At 39.5% G+C, this 25451-nt stretch overlaps 1 protein-coding gene across 1 annotated transcript; it reads left to right on the top strand.

The window, feature by feature from the left end:
* The first annotated feature begins 2361 nt into the window (after positions 1-2361).
* LOC131230823 (protein RESISTANCE TO PHYTOPHTHORA 1, chloroplastic) lies at positions 2362-22079 on the top strand. Its single transcript, XM_058226829.1, has 4 exons — positions 2362-2750; positions 16877-17087; positions 21257-21426; positions 21829-22079. Exons 1-4 carry the CDS (start codon positions 2514-2516, stop codon positions 21853-21855), a joined length of 645 nt encoding a protein of 214 aa, XP_058082812.1. The 5' UTR covers positions 2362-2513; the 3' UTR covers positions 21856-22079.
* Positions 22080-25451: the final 3372 nt, after the last annotated feature.

Genomic DNA, 25451 nt, shown 5'->3' on the forward strand with positions numbered 1-25451 from the left:
TTTACCCCTCAAAATTGCTACAATACTATACATTTGCTCTCATTTTTAACTATATGTGATCCCACAAGAACAGACATAACTTCCTGTTGTAGGTCAGATTAGGGTGATATTGTGCTTGTTGGAAATATAATTTGATAAACTTTAAGATATATTAAGAAATATCTCATTTGGAAACTATTTTTCTATTCAAAAGTGGGCCTAAAATTTATGATATCATCATGTTGTGTTTGCACTCATTTCTAGCATCAAGCAACCCACAAAAAAAAGTAATAACTCTCTCATTTCTTATTATCTTTTTTCTTTTATTCTATTTATTTCTTGGCATAAGATTCATTGATGCAATTTTTTAAGAAAGTAAAAGAATAACACATTTTCTAAGAGGAGTGGATTAAATGCGGCACCAACTTCACCCAAGGCGATCCGCCTCTTATCATGGGGCCCACTTTAATATAGTTATTTTATAACCACGCCATGCATTCATTTTGCCATATCATTTTAAGACATGTACTTAAAAATGAAGCATATCCAAATCTTATGTGGACCATAATATAAGAAACAATGGTAACTGAACATCCCACCATTAAAACTTCTTATGGCCCACGGTAATGTTTATTTGACATCCAACCTATTTGTAAAGTCACGTGAACTTAGATGAAGGGAAAACACAAATATAAACTTCATCCAAAACTTTTGTAGCCCATTATAAGTTGTGGGTCCCGCGTTGTAAGGGGAGGCTACGCGTTGTTGCTCCCGCCATTACTATATAAGGGCTTTGAAGCCAACAAGCTCATGCTGAAAAGGCTATTAGTAAAAGGTGCGCTAGGTCAATCTCCATCGTTTATTATGGCATAGTCCACCCGAGACTTGGATTTACTTCTTTTTTGTGATACGGAAAAATGGACGGACGGTGTGGATACATAATCCATGCATTAAAGTGGGTCCCACGGTAAAGGTCAAACTGTCTTGGGTAAGGCCAGCCGCACCTATCCATTCCTTTATTTGAGATGCATAAAAAATTAACCACAAGAAAAGATATTATTGCGCAAAGATTTAAAAAAAGGTACTTTAAAGACAATTTCATTAATGAAAAATGGAGTCAGTGCATGGAAATATAAAATAGTAATATTTTGAAAAATGATGCTATTTAAGTGCTCCCACCATTTAGAGGGTGTATGTTCAAAAAAGCTTTACCATTCTTCCCAAACATGGAGTGGAATTGGCACAGGACCAGATGAATCCCATCCCACCTAATCCCTTCTAATCCCACCGCCCAAACAGACCCTAGTTGTTGTTATCCTTACCATGGGCCTACCTTGATGATTTGTTGTGCATCGGCGCGGTCTATCTGTTTTCTAGCCCATTTTAAAATGTGGTACAAAACATTAAGTAAATACAAATCTCAAGTAGACCATGCCACACAAAACAGTGCCCACCGTAATGCGCAAAAAGTTTTTAATGGTCATTCACCACTGTTTCCAGTGGTGTGGTCCACCTGAGATTTAGAACTTCTTAGTTTCTAGTAATATGTTTTGGAAGGAGCTGGAAAAAATGATGGACAACATGGATATGTACCGTATTCATCAAGGTGGGCCCCACATGGACACGGTTTGGGTAACACTTATAGCTGGACACTAACCAAGCCAACTTGAAGGCTCGGCTTGGATTGGTTTGAAAAAACTTGGCTTGGATTGGTTCAAATAGAAGTTCAAACTAAACCAAGCCTCTCAGTCAAGCTTATTTAAAAAAAATAAACCAAGCTCAAGCTAGACAGTCCTGGCTCGACTTGGCTCAGCTCATAGAATGTATGCACATTGTTTTGTGTGGTGTGATTTACCGAGCTTTGGATATGATTCAATTTTTGGATGGACAGCGTAGATAATACATATACGCGACGATGACATAGATAACATACAATACATATACATGAATGCACACTATTCCTTGGTTTGGTCCACTTGAGATTTGGATATAATTCAAATTTGGATCACATCTTAAATGATACGTAAAATTGATGGATGGCATGGATAATACATGTACATGACAGTGGGCCCAGAAAGTTTACTCTGTGAGTGTGCTAAAGCGGGATTTCAATTGACCCCGTTCGAACTTGGCTTGGTTCGACTTGACTCAGCTCACATATTTGGACCAAACCAAACAAAACTAAGCTCGTAAAATCAAACCAAGCTCGAACATTATGTTCAGCTCGTGTAAAGCACAACCGGAGGCTGTCATATAAACGTGTACTCCTCCGCTCTTGTGGCAGTGGGCACAGCGAAGCAAAGCTTATCTTTTATTTTTTATTATTTTAATTTATTAAATTTATTCTTTTATTTTTTTTCAGTTAGACGCGTCTCATCGTATAATTTCTCTCTTTTCTTGATAATTCCATTCCACATCACCCATCAATCCTTACGTAGGGACCCTTCATTCCTCATCCTCTCTCTCTCTCTCTCTCTCTCTCTCTCTCTCTCCAATGTAAGGATATTCAAATATTTTTCTTTAAAAAAAGGAAAATGTATACGTTAATCTCAACGTCGCGGATTTCAAAATTTCCCGCCACTTCTACTCTCTACAGAAACAACTCCAACTATACCAATTTCCACCGGAGAAAAATCAAAATTGGGGCGAACTCGAACGGTTTCGATGCCCCAACGATCAAAGAAGAGCGCGAAGAAGATCAAAAACCCAGCACCGAAACCAAGCCTTCTGTGTCATCCTCAGCCCCCACTATCGAAAAGGACATAAAAAAGGTGGATATGTCATCATTTTCTTCTTACTTTTCTTTTTCTTTTATATAGATAGTTTTTATTTGATTTTGGAATAAACCCAATTCATATAATCGACGGATTATCTTGCTTTTGTTTTTTAATTTGTGAATTTATTGAGATTTGTTGGGGGGAAGTCGGTGATGATATGCAAAAGAGAGAATGGAAGATATTGGAATTGCTTGTTGATTTGATTTTTATTGATGATATTCTAAATTTTTAATGGGGATAGTGGGAATGGGAAACACACATTGTTCTATCTGAGAATGTCTGTTGTTTAATGGGGATAGTGGGAATGGGCCCATGGTTCAGCGATCCAAGCTGTTGGTACGATGAGCCCCACTGTGGATGCCCCATGGCGCCTATGACTGAATTCTCCCAGACAGGTTTTAAACCTTCAATTGGCGGCCAGCAAATAGACGGTTAAGAAAGAAAATACAGCAGTGGTACACATTTGACCAGAAAATGCCAAAGATTCAATGGCTAGGATCTTAAAACACACACACACACACACACACACACACACACACACACACACATATATATATATATATATATATATATATATATATATATATATATATATATATATATATATATATTAATGCTTGGGGCCATTATATCACTTGTTTGAATTTTGGAACCATGGACACCAGTTGTACAAGAAGACCGAACAGACTTTAGATACCTCATCTTGAAATTTCAATTCAGCGTCTGTGACATTTTTGTGTTGCAGTTTCTATTGCCAAGTGTGTGTGTGTGTGTTTTTTTTTTTTTTAATAAGATTATTTTGGATAAAAGATTGGATTTTAATTTTTAATTTTTAGATGAGTACAGTTTTTTGCATTGGTAAAAAATTTTCTGATAAAAAAATAACTACAAAAAGGTTTGTTCATTTGTTGTGATGAATGTTTGTTTCTGCTGGTATTTGCTAAAATTTTCAGCCAATGTTTATCCAAACAATCTTTTCATTGTTATTGATGGAATGGAGAAAATGACATAGAAAAAAATTCTGAATGTAGTGACACGCGAGATATCGATGTGCTCTTCCACTTAAGAGAATTTATTTTTTCCTTTTTCCCATTTTAGAGGAATGCAACACCCTCATTTGACGTTCTTTACTTTTTTTTTTTTTTTTGAGATGATGAAATTTTTTTATTAAAAAGGCCAAAGGCCAGCAAAAACAAAACAAAAAAAAAACACACAAAACTGTACACCACTTTCAAGGCTGGCCAACTGACTGGAAGTAGATCAGCGGTCAGAAAATTAGCTGCTACCGCCCAATCAATTAGGAACTGATTTGTCCTTTTAAACACTTCCACAGGCCAACTCTCTCAGTTCTTAAAGCATCTATCATTTCTCTCCAACCATGCTACAAAGATCTACCAATAAACTTAAGTGCCAGATTTGTTTCCCAATTTTATTTTTTACCCCCTCGTGCCGTGCCAAAAGAAACTGATTGACAAAGCCTGGATTGACCCATGAAGTGCCGAATGAAGAAATGAAGCTGTTCCAGATTGCGGATGGAGAGGAGTAATGAATGAATGGATGATCCATTGACTCCTCATTTTTATAGCGAAGTAGACGTATGTTTGAGATTATCATGCCCCGCCCTCGAAGATTATCAACTGTAAGAACATTTTTCCTACCCACCAACCAAGCAAAAGCCGCCACCTTGGATGGAGCTCCGTAATGCCATACATTACTAGTGTGATAAACCTCCTGCGTACCTTGCCACCCCGCTAGTTTCATATAAAAAGATTTCACTGAAAATCTACCAAACTTACCCAAGAGCCAAACCATGGAGTCTTCTTTGGAGGAAATAGGGAGCTGACTTGCAAGGCGCTGCAACAGCCTCACTAACTCTTCCATCTCTTCATCATATAGATTTCTTCTACATGGAGGAGCCCAAACCACTTGATCACCACTAAAAGAAAAACACCTCTCAATCAATATATTAGGATAAGATGTCATTCCTGCTAATCTAGGGAATGATGCACTCAACTTTTGGTTCCCAATCCACACGTCTTCCCAGAAGCGGATCCTCTTACCATTCCCAAGAGAATAGCCCACATTCTCCAAAACCTCTTCTTTCAAAAGATTTACCAATTTCCATAATGAGGATACCCTATGTAAAGATGATGCTTTTATCCACCTACCCCCTTCTTCAACATCGTATTTTCTACCCACTACCTCTCTCCATGATGGGGACATCACGTGCGCACGCACGCACACGCACGCCCCCCCCCCCCCCCCCAACGCATGTACGCCAGAAGGAGGGCTCCACTGTCGATCTGGATCGATGATGACGTCCAGGGAGGGCTTCTTAGTTAGAAGACGGAGTTTGGTTCGTTGAAGTGGGCCCGATAGTCAAGTAAAGCCCATCATGGGATCTCATGATCGGGGCCCACTAGTCCGATTAATTTCATACTTTAGGTTTTGTTTATTTATGTTATTTAGAATATCATGGACGGATTAGATTTATTTGATTAGTCTTTATTTTAGTTTACTTCAACGCCAAGTAATAGGTTGCGCACATGGTGCAAGTTTTGGGATATAGGATTTGCTTATAAATAAACAACCCTTGTAGCTTGTTCATTCATTGAGGTTGAATAAAAATTCCTGCGTGTTTTTCTGCTCTCTGAGTTTCTGAGTTGTGGAAAAATTCAGGTGGATGCGAAGCCCTCCCTTTTCGAAGGGCTAACTACCGTGGTGCGAAGCCACGTCTATCCCAATCCGCCCCTATCTTCTATCATCCATATTTCTCCCATTCTACCGTCATCCTCGCTTCAAATCTGCCTGTTTTGCAGCCGTTCTTCTCCCTACAGCCAGTTTCCAGAATCTGGCCCTGCAAGAGGGTCGAAACTTCGACGGAGCATTGCGCTAAGACAGCACGTCAGATCGCCACGAGATATGGAGGGTTTGTAGTCCCCCCCGGCCGACCAGAGCTTAGAAGGTCGTTTTGGGATTCGAGCCCCCAACGCACGTGCGGCCAGCCTCCTGTGCATGTGTGTCGGGTCCAAGCCGCAGTCTGCACGCGGGAGCTGTTGTTTGGTTCATGTTTTCTTCCTATTTTCCCCTTTCACACCAGTTTTTCATAACCCTAACCCTAGATTGCGTGATTTCTACTTCGTTTGCACCTTTTCTTACCCTAGGGTTTTTTGAATTGCAATTCGTGAATCCCTTGGATTAGGGACTGGTTGCTGTGCATGTGTGGATGAGTTTTACTTCCCTTTGAGTATCGTTTGACTCATAATTTTTATTGATCCAGCCCTAGCCTGTGTAGGCCTGGACCCACACAGATTCCCCTTGCTTGAATGTTTGAACTTTTGTCTGGGATGTGGAAATTTTATGTGAATGTTTCTGAATTAGTTTGATCTAAAAGCCTGAGATCTTGCATATCATAGTTAATTTTCATGTCCTGCATCACTCCACAAACTACTAGCCTCAACCCCAAACCTCCAAACCCATTTTCCTAATAGAGCCCTGTTCATAACTTCCAGATTGTGAACACCTGCACCGCCCTTGGTCGTTGGTTTACACACTTCTTCCCGCTTAACTAAGTGGAACTTGTGTTTTTTGTGCTGAATCACTCCAAAGGAAATCTCGCTTGATCCTTTCTAATTTCGCAATGACCGATTTCAGGCATTTAAATAATGACATGAAATACACTAGAAGCTTTGACATTGCTGACTTTATCAAAGTCAACTTCCCCCCAAAGATAAAGTTTTTCTAGTCCATGATGATAGCTTTCTATTGAACCTTTCGATCACTTTATCCCATAGCTGTTTGGTTGGCTTCTCAATACATAGAGGAAGACCCAAATAAGAGGATGGGAAGGAGCCTGCCCTACATCCAAGACTTGCTGCAAATGCCTTGAGCTACTCTTTAGCTAGACCCACCCCCAACATTTCACTCTTGGCGATATTGATTTTCAGCCTAGACACAACCTCAAAGCAATTTATAATTATCCGAAGAATATCTACTTGCCTTTCCTTTGCCGCCCACAAGAGGAATGTGTTGTCCACATTTGACGTTCTTTACCGTCTTTGAAATTTCAATGACATGCAATCATTTTTGTACTTAGCTTCCATTTTCCTCAAAAATTTCTCCATTAATCATGGTCTTTCACTTATAGGTTCTCTTTTAGCCTCCAATTCTTAGATGCACAGAGTGTGGTGGAAGTGGGAGAGGTACCAAGAGAATGAAGTGGGAACAACTTTTGAGTAGAAGCCTAGAATGTTCTTTCAACTAAGCTCCAACTTATTATCAATAGGTTATATTGCCTTTCAAGTCATTCCTTTTTTATATAATGCACTGTCTTTAATATTTTGATGCAGATAAATTCCACAAAGGATTCTAGGCTTTTTCGTTACTTAATTTCCCATGAGTAGTTTATATAAGTCATGTGTTGAATTTTAGGCATAGTTTTTAGTTAGTTGTTTTTCCAAAGGTAGTTTCCTGATTTGTACTTTCCTATTTATGGCACTTCTAGCTGTGGGTGGTATTCTAATTACAGTAGGTTCCCTATAATGACTAGTTTCCGAAGTCCTTGTTTGGTTGCAACTTACGAATGAGTCCATCTCATTTTAACTAACAGTTATTATGTATTAGATATCATAGTTTATATAAATTATGGGTTATCAAAGATTATTTTTATTCCTTAACAAAACCTCTAACACATAATTACTGTTTGCTAAAATGAGATGAGTTCATTTTTAAGTGGTAACCAAACAGGGCCTAATTTGGTTAGTATCAACAGTGTTTTAAATATCAACGATTATCAGCCGATATATCCCACGATATATCTTGTATCCCACCTGTGCGATACGAAACATACAGGTAGTGCCGATATATCCCACCAATTCGATCCAGTGAGCATTTTCAATTTTCGATCCATGTTTTTGTTGTAAATCACGTTAAACTAGTGTCAAATGGTTACAAATCTATGATTCTTCATGTTTTCCATGAAAAATTATGGATTTGGAACTTCAATTTTGAGATGGGCCGAGTTGCGAAAAATTAAGAAAAAACAAAATTTCTCAATTTCTCACAAATTAGTTGCAATCTTTGTATCTAAACACAAAATTAAACATGTGTGTAACCTGATCTAGTGATTCTTCTTTTGCTTTTGAATGTATTGCTTGTTTTTCCATACATGTCTTCTTACGTTTATAAATTATATGAGTATACTTTGAATATACTTCCATTAGTTAAGTTAGAAAGCACATATATTAGGACCCCATACAAAGGAAACCCCTATTATGTGCATTTTTTTTGTAATGTTTTGATTTTGAAGTGTGTATTGATGTCTTTTTCAACAATCCCTGAAGTTTCATTGAAACATTCGACCAATTTCCCAATGTTCCCATGTTTCCCAACAACATCGATCTACGTGATACAACCAATATATCCCATGCGATAACCGATATTTATCCGTATCCCAAGGGTGCGATACATTACGCGATAACAATATTTAAAACATCGAGTATCAGGGCATTAGGGATCCTCCATTAATATGTGATTATTTGTAACGCCCTGAAAATCGGTGGTCGAGCAGGAGCTCAACTCTCGAGTTCCAACACATCACTTATGCAACTTAGAAAATGATGATTAAATGTTGTCTGTATTAGTGCCTTAAACATGAGTGAGATTATACCAAACAACATATCATACTTCAGAGACAGTTAAATTACGCGAGCGGAAGACTGTGATAATTATATAAAATTATAAACTGTTGTAAGTCTCCAAAGTGTGAACATGTTACCAGGTTAAATATATATATATGTATACTCCCAAAATGGACAAAATGAATATACATGGGTGCTCTAAAATGTAAAACAAGTGTAATGGCATCTAGACAACATCCCTGTAACCTCGTCAATCAGAACACGGTCCACATAGACCCGCCTGATAGCTGCATATAAGAGAACTCCTCATCATAGTAAAAGTCCGGCTCTACCTCGAAAGCATCGTCATCATCTGCATGTACAACAGGGTCTGGTTGGTGTTTAAAACACCGTCCCAGAACGTGGGAGTGAGTGATCAACTCAGTGGAGCCATAAAGCAAAGGTTAACATGTTATCAATTCAGTTAAGCAATAATGATAAAGCAGTACAACACTCATGTCCTAATCCTCTTGTTAATGCATGTACAACACTCATGTCCTAATCCTCTTGTTAATGCATGGATGATATGCGATAATGATGTATGCCCTCGCCTGCACTCCCTTTGCGACATCATCTCATGATCGTGGCATGCAACACTCCCGCTGTGCTCAACTCCAACGCCAAAGGCACATGCAATGCGGTGCATGTGCGTGATTAACCAAGTTCTTAATTAGACATATTCATACAGCAGGATTGGGAAGCTAAGGCACCTCCCTTTATATCATATACCCAAACATTGATCCATCTAGGGTCGTCAATCCTAGTAGTCACATACGATAGGCAGTTTTCAGGTCGCTACGGAGCGGCTCGTCACCTCAGCGCAGGCCTGGTTTATACTCGAGGTCACTATGGAAAGGCTCGTCACCTTAGCGTAGTCCTAGTGTATACTCGTGGTCACTACGGGCTCATCACCTGATCATAGGCCGACAGCTCGAATACAGTGTCCCATACACCACCATATTCGGCTCATGAGTTTGGGTTGCTCACTGGTCACTACGGGGAGGCTCGTCACCCCAGCGTAGGCCGACAGCTCGACCACGGTGTCCCATACACCACCATGTCCGGCTCATGAGTCTTATCGGATCGAGGTACCAAGGTTAAACGGGATCTTCACTGGTAAGTTGGTACCTTAGATTCAAGCAGTAGCGTCCATACATGGTGAACATATAATGGGTCAATCGGGTTACTTGACAAGCTCGACTGGTACGAGCGTACGTCGAGTTAATCGACATGGAGCGCATACGCACTCCTTGTGGCCTAACCACTGTCGTTAATCTCCGTACGACTCGGATTCATCGAACGTATCCGTCGTGGCTAAAACAGTGCGGCCACCGATCGTAAACCGTTACCGATTGCCTGAACTACATCGTAGCCCCAATCATTCTCAACACAATAAGCATTCACATGTGATAATCAAAGACAACATGTGACAACTAATACTACACATAAATCTTACTTGAGCATTTCAACACAACACATACTACACATGTTACCATACCTAAGCATTTCATCCATATATAACATAGTAGTAAGACAGGTACATGGAGGAAATCATAACCATAGATAAGGGAGTTGAGAGTCCCATCTCACCACCCTCATTACATACCTTTACACAAGCATTTTCTCATTCAAGCATTTTATCAAACACTTAGACTACACATATCACACATATGTAAATAAATTTGTAAAACACATATTACGGCAAATCCCTTCACATAGGGGTTGCCACATGCACAACAATCATGTATTTACAATCAATAATCATGGCGAGTACAAATCCAAATTCCATGTTCATTCAAGCATTTCAACAAACACATGGAATGCGTTATAAATCAACATAGTCTATATATAAGCATATGTATGGAAAACCTCGTATCTAAGCACATGTGATAGCAATCAAGCCAGTCATAAATCATTACTGACATTGAAAGCCTTAAAACCATAACCTAAACATTTATAGTCCGCACCTTTCGCTGGTAGACTCGTAACGAATTCAGTTTAAACACTAAGTCTCGCCTACGGCACAACGACAACCTATAGCATGAAATAAGTTAGCTACTTCAACACTTACTCTATTTGAATCCCTAAATAGATTTGGGGTTAGGGTTTCTTACCTAAGAACGGAGTCGGAATCACCGAGATAGCGATACAGACAACCTGATTCGGCACGCGAAGCGATAGGATCGAGTCCCAGGAACAAACTCTCACTCTCTCTCTCTTTTCCTCACTTTCTTCCTTTCTTTTCTCTCTTCTCTCTCCTAGGGTTTATAGAATTCGTATGGCAAGGGAGAGAGAGGGTTTAAGGCCCTTATATAGGCCCAGAACTGATGGGAATGGCCCCAGGGCCATGGTATACTTAGGTTATAGTCAAAGACTGGCCGCTTCGGTTCAACGAAGCTTTTCTGAAGGCCCCTTTTCTACATGCGGTCGGACTTAAGCTCTCTGTCATTGGATCTAGGTCAGGTTAAGATCTCGGTCCGATCGGATCAGTGGATCGGCCGCAGGGGACCAGTTTCAGTTCAACGGTCACCGGTACTCGATCAGGGTCACAAGTGCACTGACATGTGTTGAAAATTTTCCCTGATCCGAGGGTGTAATTGTGTCGGAATCTGACGGTCTGAATCCTTAGATTTGGCCTGCAAGCGAACGACTCAATTCACTTAAGTTTCAGTTGGCTTTCTAAAGGTATTCGCGTTTCTCACACACTTCGCTCCGGGCTTAAGTTGTATGTTTCGGGATACTATTAGGATTTGATTTTCGAGATGGTCGTCAAGCCCAATAAGGCGGTCATAACCGTATAGTTTTGCGGTCGTCGGACTTTCGACGCGCGGTCCAGGTCCGATACGAAGTTTCAATGTGCTCCCGAGAGCAACTGGGTTTAGAGGTTGATCCTAGATTTCAGGGTAATATAGCGTAAATGACTCTACAAATTTTGGGTCTTGATTTAAAGTGATCTAAGCTAATTTCACAGATAATCTCGTTTAACACCTAATTAATCCACATCTAATTTCTAAAGGGATTTGGTCCTTAGTGATTTCTGCCTGAGGTGGTACTCGGGTCTTTGTATGAATTTTTCCGAGACGTTACATTATTATACTAGGAAATAGCTTTTGATTTGAAAATGAAAAACTTCTGCTATTTTGGATTCTTGTGGGGAACAATTGCACAAGGTTTGGGGTGTTTTCTCCATGAAAACCCTCATAGAGGAGAGCTATATCCCTAGATCTTTTTGGGCCATTCTCACAACAATATTGTCAATCTCTAAACTTCTTTTATGATATATCAAATTAATTTTCTAGCAGAAGTGGTGACTTTTTTGCAACTTCCATAAACTGTTTTTATGATTGGAGGAGTGGCCTATGAGAACATCCAATTTAATCCATGTATCATTCAGGAGTTTTTTTCTCCCATCTTGGGTCAGTTTCCTTCTCTGGTAATTCATTCTTTGGTTGTTGTGGTTCTTCAGCCATTATGTTCATCACTGAGGCCAAGAAAGTCTTGCTTTACATTTTCCAAAATAATGCCATCAAGAATTTGACATCTATGAACATGCACCTGAAATGGAGATATGATTAGGAACGTGACCACCACCATACACCTACAAGCCAGAACTGCTAAGATTTTTATATGCTTCCCACAAGACTTACAGATGAAAATCTTTAAACTCAACAACGCATTCCTTCTTTGGATAAGAAAGTGGCATTACAACTTTTGTTCAACCTTGCCCTTCTGTGGAACTCCTTGAACACTTCTAATAAGTCGTCCTTCACAATATTCCAATAAGCACATAAAAAAAAATAAGGTACATTCGTTGTGGTCTGGTGCTTTATCCTTACTAATGACCATAATATACCTCTCTTCTCCATCAAAATCCATTTCCAAAGACTCCATATAAGAAGGGGAAATAGAGTTGAATTTCAGACTATCGTGGTTCAGCCGGATGAAATCTTCCTTGGAATAAAGACTCTTGAAATACTCAACCACCTTAATCTAATCTTCTCACCTTTTTTTATAATAATATTGCAATGCATGATCTTTCCTTGTCTAATGCTCATTGACAATGTGATGAAAGAAGCTGGTATTCTTGTCACCTTCCTTCAACCATGTGCTTTCTATATTTGTCTACATGTAATCTCGTCCATCCTAGTCAAATCAAAAAATTCTTTTTTGGAGAGCGACTCTTCCTTCTCTTCAATGAATAACTGACTCTTGGCTCTTCCTTCTTGTTGAAATCATCCAAGTCTCCTGAAATTTCCTCCTTTTACTCGTCCTTTTCCCAAAAATTTCAAGTTTCTATTCTTTGAGCTTTCCTTTCACAAACTAAGTTTTTGGGCAACTTCGAAAAGCAGCTTAGCCTATGATCTCCTCCTCTTTCCACCACTTTTTGATGAGAGTCATAAACACGGGAACTTCCAACTATCTATTTTGAACTTGAGTGATTGAGAACCCCAGTAATGATAACCAACCTCGAGAACCATTTGGGTGGATTCAGTGCTAGCTTTGAAAGGGCACTTTAGACATCTCCAGACTTCCCCACCAAATCTTTTTGACAAGAAGCCTATTCAATAGACTCATAATAGTGAACTTGTTGACCACTTGAAAGAGGCCCATAGCAAAGGTAGCTTGAGCATTTCTTGACAATGCACGAACTGTGAAAACATCCTCATGCTGGTATTAATTCTAGCACCATCCTTCTTTTCAAAAGAAAACTGAATGGAGTTGAGGTCCTCTCCAGTAACCCATGGCCTTTCCATGAAGTTACGGCTCGCCTCAAGCTCAAACCAATGGAGTTTCCTTTCCTTTATCTCAGCCTACCAGTTCATCGAAATAAGCATCTGATATTTTCATCTCTCAATATAACTGCATGTTAATTGAAAATTACCCTAATACGCATCCTCAACATCTGAACTATAATTGTTGCAGACAATAAGATTTCCAACTCCTCTAAGATTTCCGCCTCCTCTTCCTATTGCTGGTATAACAGCCCAACCACAGTTTTTATTCCCTAATGTTGAAGATTTTTGGCATTGCTTGCACTCTCCCATTTTGTTTCATGAATCATCATCATCATGTCAATATGCCTTATCCTGACCATGTTCTTTTGAATCATCCTCCTACCAATGGACCCCAAACCTCGCACATTCTAAGCGAGAATCTTCATTGATCATACTCTTTGTTACGGCCCCCCCTCCCTGTTGAAGATGTTAGAATATAGGATATCTATCTACAGCTGTACATGTGTACATCTGTATGTTATCTATGGTATGTACAGCCCTACATGTACAGCTGTAGATACATATACTATACTCTAACAGATGGCATCAGTCCCATTTTTACCACTTTTTCAGGTTTCCCTTGTTTGCTGTCTTTGGTGATTTTGCCTCCCTGCCCCCATCTATCCTTCAAGTCTCCAACTGTTTTAAGAGATTGGATAACTCATGATCCATGTCAGGATGGCATGCACCAATATCTTTGGCGAACTGGCTGATATCATCATTTGCTAATACATATTGAAATATGAGACTTTACACTTCCATCTTTCATCCATCTGGAAAACGCGGTCTCTGGTTTTACTACCAGAGTGGTGGAATCTTCCCATGGAATTGGCCTATAAGGATAAATAAACTCCTGGGATGCAATCTCTGAAGGGTTGGAACTTGAGGAATATGTGGCAATCTTTCTGTTTTCTTTGAATGAAGTGCCAGCATTGACTAAAATATGGTCGACTGGTGGAAGATCCGCAGTGTCATTTGAAGCTTGAGAGCAGGGATCATCACAGAAAAGTGTTCCTCCCCACGTCTCCTGGGCACTAGCTCCAATGTTCACCATCAACCCCTCCTTCCAATCAGATCAGTATTAGCACGTAGACCAACCCAAAGAGTTTTAAAGACTCTAGGAGCCAAGTGAATAAAGGGATCACCTGCAGGTCAGCATGCTCCAATTTGGAGCCAAGATGTGGTTCTGGGGCACTCAGATTGAATTTGTTGCCCTCCAATGAATCACCATATTCTGCATGACAATTTGAGTCTCAGCTTAAGATATCATCACCATAATCGAGATCTGGATCAATATTTTTGTCAGAAGAGATAATTTGAGGGGGGGGGGTGTGTGTGGGAGGTGGGAGTGTGGTTGTGTTGAGGGCATCATTCACTCATAAGATCATCTATAACACCTGATGACTTGTAAGGGTAGGTCTCACTAATAGATCCACAGCCCTTCCATAAAGCTCTCAACGTGTATCCCAAAATGTCAATGGGTAGGTGAGACGAATCCCATTTCAAAATTTGAAAGACCCCTGTTCTGTCCCTTCTATGATGGATCCCATCTACGCATTACTGGGGGAGCCTTAGCTTTTGATTGTTGATCTGGATCCCTCATCACATTCCTCTTATACACATCATATGAACCAATCCCATTATCGATATTTCCGTGGTCCATGTCATTGTCCACGAACTTACTCTTATCTCTTCCAGTTAAATCCATTCTCCTTGATTCAATCTTCATACTTGAGCTTCTTTCATGTTCCAAATCTTTTGCAGTAACTAGGATTTGAAACGTTTTTCCTCAGTATCAAGGGTGGGGATTAACAAGGGATTTCTACAGTGGACTAATCCTAGCATATTTGACCTCATTCCTGTTTGTTTTAGAAGCATCGATCTCTGCATCTTCTCTTACACAAGATCCTAGTTCATTTTTCCTTCCACCAAGAATGATGCAGGACTCCATAAACTTGGATCCACTGAACATCTTCTCTAGGTAGAGCTTATGATTCTAGGCGGAAATGGACAAAAGATGATTATTAAGATATATTTCTTTCATCATCATGTTCATGAGCTCCTCTTAAGGAAATTTAAAGAGCACTAAGCATTGTTTCAATCTCCAAACTTCGGCATTGAGGTAATCCCCCAACACATCGTGTATCCACCTTCCTAAATGCTCCAAAATTTTGTCAGTCAACCTAAGCTCCCAGGAGAGCTCTCCTCTGTCATGACATCCTCATTGACAGAGATCCTTTGTTTCCCTCAAAACACTCCCTCGTGCTCTTCCAATTCCCCCACATCCCCCTTGAGATTTGAACCCCTATTTGCCTCAGTAGAAACGACTGGACCATTCATATCTGCAGTGGCCTTCTCTGCCCTATACCTCACAAATCCTACCTCCTTGGACCTTGAGAGGAAGACATATCTTACAAATCCAAACACGTTGACTTTTGCATCACTTAGCCTAGGAATGGGCCGCAAGGTATGTTTGACACAAACATAGAAATTAGCTTTATAAAATCTCCTATCTTCCAACTTTTCTCCTTGCTCTCTTAAAAGTCCCCTCCTCCCCCCCACCACACACACACACACACACACACACACACACAAAAAAAGAAGAAGAAAATCAGCATCAAATCCCAGTCTATTGAACCCAAAGAACTCCATCACACACCTAAGATGCCTCCCGCCACTCTTCTTTCCAAGAATCTGAATAACGATAAATAGTCATTCAAACACATGGAATGTCCAAACTCACAATACCATGTTGCTCAGTTATTTTATGTGAATTCATCTCCATTTACATGTAATCTTTCGAAAATAAATAGTTGAAAATCTTCATCTTTGCCGATGATGAGCAATACTGGATGTCTGGGTCTAAATTGCAATTACATTTCTTTCACGATGAACTTGAAGCAAAAAATGTAACTGCAATTTTAGGGCTACAACTGCACTAGGAATACTTGCAAACATCATTGACTTTTGTCATTTCTTCTTGTTTAAACAAAATGTCCACAATTGTGCATCCAAAGCAGCCAAAGGTTGCATTTGATGTATATAACAAAAACTTACATCCTCCTGGGAGATGTCATGGATCCTTTTGCATCCTCAGACATGGACATGGAAGGAAAATAACCTGCTCTTGATGAAATTTTACCACTGAAATTTAGAACATTGCTCACTATCACAACTAAAGCTATACATTTACTGGCCACATTGAGTGCTGTTGAAACCAGGAACTTATCCACATGCCATCATAAGCTATGAACTTGTCTTTCAGTTTAAGATGGACATCATAACTTGCATACTGTCTTCTGACTGAAAATTTCCCTTTACAAAAAGCTGTAGGTTTTCAGTTTCAGATAGGTGCAAAATCAAATTTTCGATCTAGTTTTGCAAGCAATGTGTTGTTCTTTCTCCTTAATTTGAATATTATTTGCACCCATTTCTAGAAAATGCTGAAAAGATAATTTTGTATACTCACGTGGATGCAACTTGAATTTCTTTCTTTTTAAGTATGACAGTACCTTTTTTTTTTTTTCCCCTCTATCCTCTCTTGTGCATTCAATCCTACTCTTTTATTATCAATAAGCTCATCTTTTGTTTTGTTTTTGTTTTTTCCAGCTCCAACTCCCATTATGGCTTCATTCATACATGCATCTAAGCTTCTTTTCTTCCATAGGTTGTTCAAAAGACTGCTGCTACCTTTGCACCCAGGGCTTCAACGGCCACTAAGAATCCTGCAGTACCTGGAACTACCTTATACACAGTTTTTGAAGTTCAAGGTTATGCATCTATGTTATTGGGTGGAGCTCTATCCTTCAATTTTATATTCCCGTCAAGTGAACCAGACATTTGGAGGCTAATGGGGATGTGGTCAATTTGGATGTTCAGTAAGTTATGCTCCATTATCTCCATGAATTGCATTTGAATCACTTTTCTTTATATCCAATTTGAATAATCTTCAGCTCAACCCCGCTTGAGAGATCCACCATCTTCCCCCTTGTCAGCAATTCCAGTTGCATGCAACCATCTTCTTGATATCTTTGCAACTGTTTACTGGAATCGGAAAAATAGTTAGTTGCATATAATTCCTTTAAAGTCTAAAACAAATGCAAAAACAATTTGATGCCATATGGTATCAAACAGTTCATCTAAAACTGTTAGCAGCTATACCACTTTCAATTTGTATTAAAATGTTATTTATAGAAGTAGTTGCTTAGGGTATGAAACGGCTTTTATCTTTCAATTTGGATGAAAGGGCTCCTTAAGTATTGTTTCGCATGTGGTATGCATGCACAAACATCTGCTAGAAGGGGTAGACTATTATGTGCCTTAAATGGTGTTTACTACCATACAATTACATATGGCATAAATGCACAGTTATCCAGAGGATTGGTGAGGCATATCCCTGAACTGGCGATGATGGACTGTTAAAGAGCTTGTCAGTGTTCTAGATTTAATAACCACTATTTGATGGTTGCGATCATTCAACCAATTTGACTTTCGGAATCTGTCCCTTCCACAATGAAGCCCACAATTTTGAGCTGTCCAGAATAAAGCACATGTTTACTGCAGTTACTTCACGAGAGAGTAAATGGTTAAAATTTTGTTATGTATATTTAATTGTGAATGACAAGATTATATAGAAGAGATGGAAGATCTATAGAGATTATACTCTTCTTCAAAACTAAAAGAGAACTTCCACAGTGACGAAATTTGAGCAGCAGCAAGTAGCAAGAGATGAGCATGCACTTTTGATGACCTCTAGGATGTGAAACATTGGCGCTTCCAATAACTGGTGAATGATCTAGTGGCACTTCTGGTGGTTGGGATTTCAACCAGTGTTCTTCTGATATATACATTACTTCCGGTGGCTGGAATTTTAACCATTTCTCTTCTGGTGGCTTGAGAATGTCCTTACAGCAAACTAGTGATGGCATTGGTTCCAATTTAAAAATGCATTGGAGAATAGGTCCAGTTAGAAAAGCCCAGACAACTTTAGATGATCACAAGGTGCACTTAACATAGTGCACTCGTGGATCACCAAGTACAAAAAAGACAGAAGAAGAAGAAGAAGAAGAAGCTCCAATGTTGTCTGAAGGTGCAATAGATACAGAGCACTTGCATAGTACCAAACATATTAAAAAAACAAATGCCTGTTTTTCTTCCTCTTTGCAATGGGTCATACCCAAATGTTAGAGATGAGCCTGAGGCAGAATGGGTTTGGAGATGTAGCTGGTGGATTCTGATATGATATGGTGTGCCTCTAACTCAAATGGACGGGGCGGAAGAAGCTCCTGAATGGATGGATCTGATATGACATTTTGGAACAGTGATGGTGGGGACAAGGAGGAGCGGTGCCATGGTGGTCAGCCTCAGTTGAGAGGAGCAACAATCAGCCACTGCTTCAGGCAACAGTGGCGGACAACAGCTGTTTCGAGCATAGTGGCAATCAGCAACTACTGCGGTGGTGGCTAGTTGATACTGGAGGTGATGCAGTTGGGAGCTATTCCAGTAATAAGATTTAGGTAGAGAAAAGATCTCAATCGTCAAATCTAGCTGGACGATGCTTCGTAGATGCAGAACTAATTGGTTTTTACCAGAGTTGGTGTCGGATCTGGGTGCTGTGGTTGTTGGATCTCCGTTGGGTGATGGGTTCCAGTCGTCATTGATGAAGAAGAAGATCAGAATTTGACGGTGGCGATGGTGAGTTTTAATAGAGGTATAGCAGGTGGGTTCTGAGATACATGTCGAATTTGGTAGCTAGTCTAATAGCTAGTCAGGTCCATCAGTGAAAGTGGTGGATCCGATGAAATCGGGTAGAGCAGTGGATGTGAGATCCATTTGCATAAGAGATCTTGGCCTGCCATAGTCAGAGAAGATGCAATGAAATCCGGAGCGATGGAGATGGGGCAGCATGCGACAGCGATGGATTCTAGGTGAATGGTAATGAGGAAGATGATGCAGGTGTCTGGCTACAAAAGGTAGCGAACGGTTGCTTCAGTGTTGGACAGTTAGTACCAAACAGATTTGTACTGGGAATACAGAAGGTGCGGCCAGGGTTCTTCACCAGCAGTGGTGATGTGATCCAATCGATCCAACCGGGACGGTGCGAGTGATGAGCTGCTTTGGGCGATCAAGTCAGAGCAGGTGTAGCCAGTAATGATGGAATAGCAGAAGGTTTGAAATCTAACCAGCAATGGGGATGAGTTCGAGTAGGGATAGAGAAGGAAACTAGGGAGAGAATTTTTCTCCTCTCTTCCGATTGAATAGGGAAAGAGATAATTTTCTCTCCTCCTTGCTAATTGTATGGGGAAAGAGAAACGAGAAAGAATTTCTCTCTTGCTGATGATCAAACCATTTCAACAGAGAAGAGGCCAGATCAACGGCTCGGATTAGAGATGGGCTTTGAAACCATGTTACTTCCTGAGAGACTACATGGTGAAAATATTGTTGTGTATTTCATTGAGAATCACAGGAATATATAGAAGATATGGGAAATCTATGGAGATCTTGATAGATGTATATGCATCCACATAAATCCATCCTTATACCTGTCTATAGTATGTATAGTTGTACATACGCATCCTATAACAACCGCATATACAGAGGATGGTTCATCATCATTTAAGCAATGGTGGAAAATGCACATCTATTCTAGCATGTTCTATAAAGTATGGCTCATTTCCATTGCCAGTGGTTATTTGGTGCTTCTCAATGTACTTATTTGAAACAAGGTTCACCTGTCAGGGAAAGGTATATCCCCTACGGTTTTGAAATATGCTATTATAGAGTGATTGGCCTAGACTGTTATTGGTAGAACTCGACCCGACTTATTCTGACTCGAAATCATTCTGACTTGTTCTAGTTTCAAGGTATGACTCATCGGGTTACTCATTTCATTCCCCACGTATACTAAGTTGATTTGGAATTGTATGATATTTAGAACTATGATTTGTGTACCTATTAGGGCTGCAACTTGGGTTTGGGACCTTCGGGTCAACCCGAACCCAACTGACCCAACTCGAGTTTGGGTCAGGTTGTTGAGGTCCTCGGGTCAGAAAATGCCAATATGATTTGAATTTGGGTTGGGTAGAGGTGTGGGTTTGGCTCGGATTGAGCCTTAACCTGATCCAAGCCACCCGAGTTGCATACCTAATACCTATAGACAGGCGCAGATGTACAACTATCAAGCTTCACTAGATAATCTGAAGTCTAGAGGCTGAAAGGAACTTGCTGACACAATTTTGTGGCACAAACGCTTGAATAGTATAAGAAACGTTACTACATTTAACTACGAAGTAGTAAGTGATCAAGGCACAATGTACACAATCATCACTAATACAGTTTAACACAACTTCAAGGATAGCCAAATGCAACTTGCATAAGGGAACAACATCTCCATACATGATTGAATGGTGGCCCATTTTCCTGGAGGGTAGTAAACAGTGTAACAGCTGTTAACCTTTTTTTCCTGAAGGACCATGGTGGCAGAAAGTGATCTGAACACTAGTTTCGAAAAATCTTGTGACTAGGGGTCTTTTTGCTAGGTGGGTTATGTGTAACATGAACCATAGCTTATGGTTCATGTTGTTGATTTGTAGGCTTTTCTGTGTTGCTGCTAAGGCTTATTCGTAAGAGTAGGATTCTCAATCCTACTCTCCTGTGGCATGTGTGCACTATATTGCTTTTGTTTATCTGGTGGGCTCTGCTGTGTATGTACCTTGGCCCAAAAATCAGGCTGCTTTGGTGGCTCCTGCCGCTGCAGATACATGGTGCAGCCCTGTGAACATTCCAGGTGTGACTTAGGTATTTGCATGTGTGGTAGCCTCCATTTTTCCTGGTGCAGTTCCAAAACTCAGATTCCAGGCATTCAGTAGCTGATTCGCCAGTTACAGGACTTGAATGAATATCACATCTTGATCTATCACTCATTTTTATTAAACTCATAGGCCTTCAACTCCACAAAAATACATGAATTATGGCGGAATTTTGCGATGAAGCACAATAGCAATTTCTCTTTTACAATGTTTCTGAAGACTTTTTTTTTTTTTTGCAGCGATTCCTTCCCTTCGAGCACGCGACTGCTCAAAGAATGAGAAGGAAGCTTTAAACTATCTCTTCCTTCTCATCCCATTAATCAACGTTTTAATTCCTTTCTTTTGGAAGTCTTTCTCGGTTGTCTGGTCTGCCGATATCATTGCTTTCTTTCTGATGTATGCTTGGAAGGTATGATGGCTGCATTTTCTTACTGAGCTCTGCTAAGCCCACATTTATCTCTATTGGTAGGGATGCGTGGAAGCCAATGGGAGTCCAACACATGCACTAGGTGTGACCCACCATGTGCATGACCTGGTCCAGATATCAGGACAGTCAACTCATCAGGTGGGCCCCGCATTTTTAAAAAAATGTGACAGTATGAAAGAAACTGCCATGGTTCCACATTCAGTGTATTGACTGGCCTGATATTTGGCCAGGCATCTACATGGCACACGTCGCCGCATGTGGAGGTTTGCATTGTGGAAAGGTTGTTTGTGGGCTTAAGCTACATTCCTTTTTGCATGGTATCAATTTGAATTAAATTCACTTTGGAAATCTAATTCTAATGGGAAGTATGTTGGCTGTCCACAGCTTGGATGGCTGCAAAAGACAGAATAGAATTCAGTTAAGCGTTTCTCAAAGGAGTCCATTCAAATCAAGAGGACATTTTGGTGCCATTTATACTTTCTCGGCCGATGATATAGAGGTGGGCCATCTTTGTTATGATCAGGACTCGGTGGTATGCATGATGCCAGTTGGGAGAGAGTACAGCGTCAAAGTAGGCTTGTAAATTCACTATGATTTCACACTCAATCAATGTCAAATTCTTCAAGTTACAAGCATATCGAAAAAGAGAATTAAAGGGAGCAAATGTACAGTTTGATGGGCTCGTTGTTCAGTGATCAAGACCATTGATAAGATGGTCTTGACTGTGGACAGGGACGCCGTGAGAGTTCTAGGGACCATGAATAATATAGGTTCCAGGAACTCATATTTCAAGTGGTCACATAAACCTTGGCTGTGGGATTTATTTGATACTGTGGTAGCGTGTGATGGTTGATGCACAGGCCCTCAAAACTGTATGCGTTACACTCACTAGCTCATATTAGACCGTTCGAATTGCTAGGCCCACTGTGGGTAGGCCCACTGGTTGAACAATTCTAACATCTAATTAATGAACCTTTTTTTTTTAATTTTCTTTTGAGTTCAGAACATTGACTCTTTTCATTTCAACTGTCCATTATAAGTCCATCAATCAGCCATGGAGAGAATGTAGTTTGTTTACTAGCCATTTGTGCTGGGACCCACAATTGTGGTTTATTTAAGTTGTATGCCATATGTGCAATTTCATTTTGCCCAAGTATCAACCATCAGTCTGCCAGAGTATCAAAGTTCTTTCTGAATTTCTCAAGAAATGGATTTCATCCATGATACAAATGCTGCATCAAGGTTAGGAATGAAAAATAAATAAATTTGCATCAAGGATGGGGCAATGGAAACTAGTTATTTGATGGGCTTCACTGTGGATGGTAATAATTCGAAATGGAATTATATTAGATTATAGAGATATCATTTTCGTCTAACACGTGGGCCCATTGATTTGGACCCACATGGCATGTGTCTCACATCCAACCTATCCAAAAGATGCACAAAAGCATTATTATTAGATGACAGATCCAATTGTAAGGTGGGCCAATCCATAAAAAAAATAAGGCCACCTGATGGATTTAATTGACCTGATGCTGTTTGTGTTATCACCATGGTATGGTGCATATGTTTAATGGGTTGGATGTTATACACATACCACTTGGGCCCTATAAATCTTGAGTTTCACTACTTTTTAAAGAAAAAATAAAAATAAATGAGAGCATTTTTGTGATTTCATCCTTTAAAAAAGCACCAACATGTAATTTCTAATTGTTGAGGCACTATTTGGTAAAATATAGATTCCTCATGAATTTTGTAGTAAAAATACCTTCAAAATTTTGAATTTTGAATTATATAATGAATTAGTTAAAATTTTAAATAAATTTTGTTAACATCTGGATAGTTTGTAATAAAATCGTGAAAATTTTGAAAATATTTGTGACAAAGAAATGCTTCACTTGTATCAAAGCAAGTTGTAGTGGTCATGGTTGCATTGTGACACTTAACAGTCCAATCCATTGATCTAGACTGTTCATTGGGTCTAACGTACCTTTCATTGTCTGTCATAAAAATATCATACTGATAAGATAAATATTAACCATTTGATCATTGGCATTAGACATGGATGGTCAATATCATTCGCAGACAAAAATAGGTCCAATGAACAATTTGATCCATCCATGGCTTGGGAAAAGGATGGCTATAGAAAATAAAGTCAAATTTAGGATAGATTAAATCATGAGTATTATTTTTGCATGATAGCCCATGAAATGTGTTTTGAACCCAATTGACGGCTCAACCCTGTTTTGGCCCGGGCTGTGACCTATTAGCTTAGCCATGGACTGGGCTTTTTTTCCTTATTTTTATTTTTATTTTTATTTTTTAAAATTTTTACATACACCCCCACTTGAGCGCATGAACAATGACTTCAATGCAGAAACGTAGTGCGTCAGTCAATGAGCCATGCATTCAGACCCGATTGGGCTTAGGTCTCACATGGATGACCAATTAATTTTTGGGTCAGGCTTTGGGCTCAAGTCATTCTAACTTGAGATAGCCCCCTATATTATGTCTCCCATGTTGTCAGATGTCATTAATTTATTTGTAATTGGGTCTGTTGATGGCGTTGACAGACCACCCGATCCCATCGACAGCCAACTCAATACCATTAAGAAAATCTCATTTTTTGGCCTTTATTCACTGAACGGTATTTGGGTCGAAATCGATTTGATTGAAGATGGCTTCGATCCTATCGATGGGTCATCGATGGCATTCGATCTAATTGAAACTTTCATCAACTAACTTACACAGTTTTGCGGAATTGTAAGTCTTGTTTTCTATTTCAATTTTAATCATATTTAAGGGTTTGTTATCGGGGATTAGGGTAAGGAACATATGCTTAAGGCTTTTGTGAGTAAAGGGAGATCAAAGCTAGGATTTTTGTATGGTTTGAGGGGTTTATTCTTGGATCGGTTAGTTCTTTCATCTCTTTTAACATTGATTATCATGTTGGAATTGTAGAATGTCATAGCATATGAAAAAGGACTGCAGGAACCCTAGGGCTTAAAATTGAGAAAAATCAGAGCACGCACCAAAAGAGACCAACACAGCGCAATTATATGATGAGGTGAATGATGGTGATCTCTTGACCACAGCCAAATTTGGTTACTTTAGTGATGATTGGATTTTGGATTCGGGAGCCTTATACCACATGACTTTTCAAATGGATTGGTTCACCACATATAGCGAGTACAATGGTGGATAAGTTTTTATGGGCAATGACGTTGCCTGTAAAGTTGTTGGAATTGGTTCAATGCGCATCAAAATGTTCGATGGGGTGGAGCATATTTTGACAGATGTTCGACACGTTCTGGACATCATAAAGAATTTGATATCTTTGAGGACTCTTGAGGCACTTGGTTGTAAGTTCAATGGTTATGACAAAGTTCTTAAAGTTTTAAAATGGCCATTTATTGTGATGAAAGTGCAACAGAGCAGCAACCTATACAAGTTGATTGAAAACACTGAGATGAGTGGAGTTGCAGTGTCTATAGTGAAATTTATGTTAGCATGATTGTGGCATGTGCGCCTAAGCCACATGAGCGACTGTGGTTTGAAAGTACTTTCTAATCGTTATTTGATTCATATTTTTTTTTAAAGTATTGAACTTAATATATGTGAGCATCGTCTATACGATAAATAATCAAGGCTAACTTTTAAAATCGAAAAAGTATGGATTTATTTCATCAAAAATAAATTTGATATTTTCGCCATATTTAAAGTATGTGGTCATTGTATTTTGTTTCATTCATTAATGACTACTCTAGGAAAGTGTAGATTTATTTCATCAAAAATAAATTTGATATTTTCACCATATTTAAAGTATAAAAGGCGATGGTTGAAAGGCAAAAAGGGCAAAAAACTGGAGGTATTGAGGACTGATAGCGAATGTAAATTCGCTTTAAAGGAATTCAATCAATTTACAAAAATGAATGGATTGTGAGGCACATTCCTGTGCAGAATGGAGTGACAGAATAAATGAATCAGACTCTCCTAAAAAGAGCCTG

Source organism: Magnolia sinica, chromosome 17, assembly GCF_029962835.1.
Source record: "Magnolia sinica isolate HGM2019 chromosome 17, MsV1, whole genome shotgun sequence".
NCBI classification, from domain to species: domain Eukaryota; kingdom Viridiplantae; phylum Streptophyta; class Magnoliopsida; order Magnoliales; family Magnoliaceae; genus Magnolia; species Magnolia sinica.

Coding starts and splice junctions, on each gene's coding strand:
- LOC131230823 (XM_058226829.1), top strand. CDS start 2,514: ATGTATACGTTAATCTCAACGTCGCGGATTTCAAAATTTCCCGCCACT. Junction 2,751..16,876: donor TCGAAAAGGACATAAAAAAG/GTGGATATGTCA, acceptor TTTCTTCCATAG/GTTGTTCAAAAGACTGCTGC. Junction 21,427..21,828: donor TTCTGATGTATGCTTGGAAG/GTATGATGGCTG, acceptor GGCTGTCCACAG/CTTGGATGGCTGCAAAAGAC.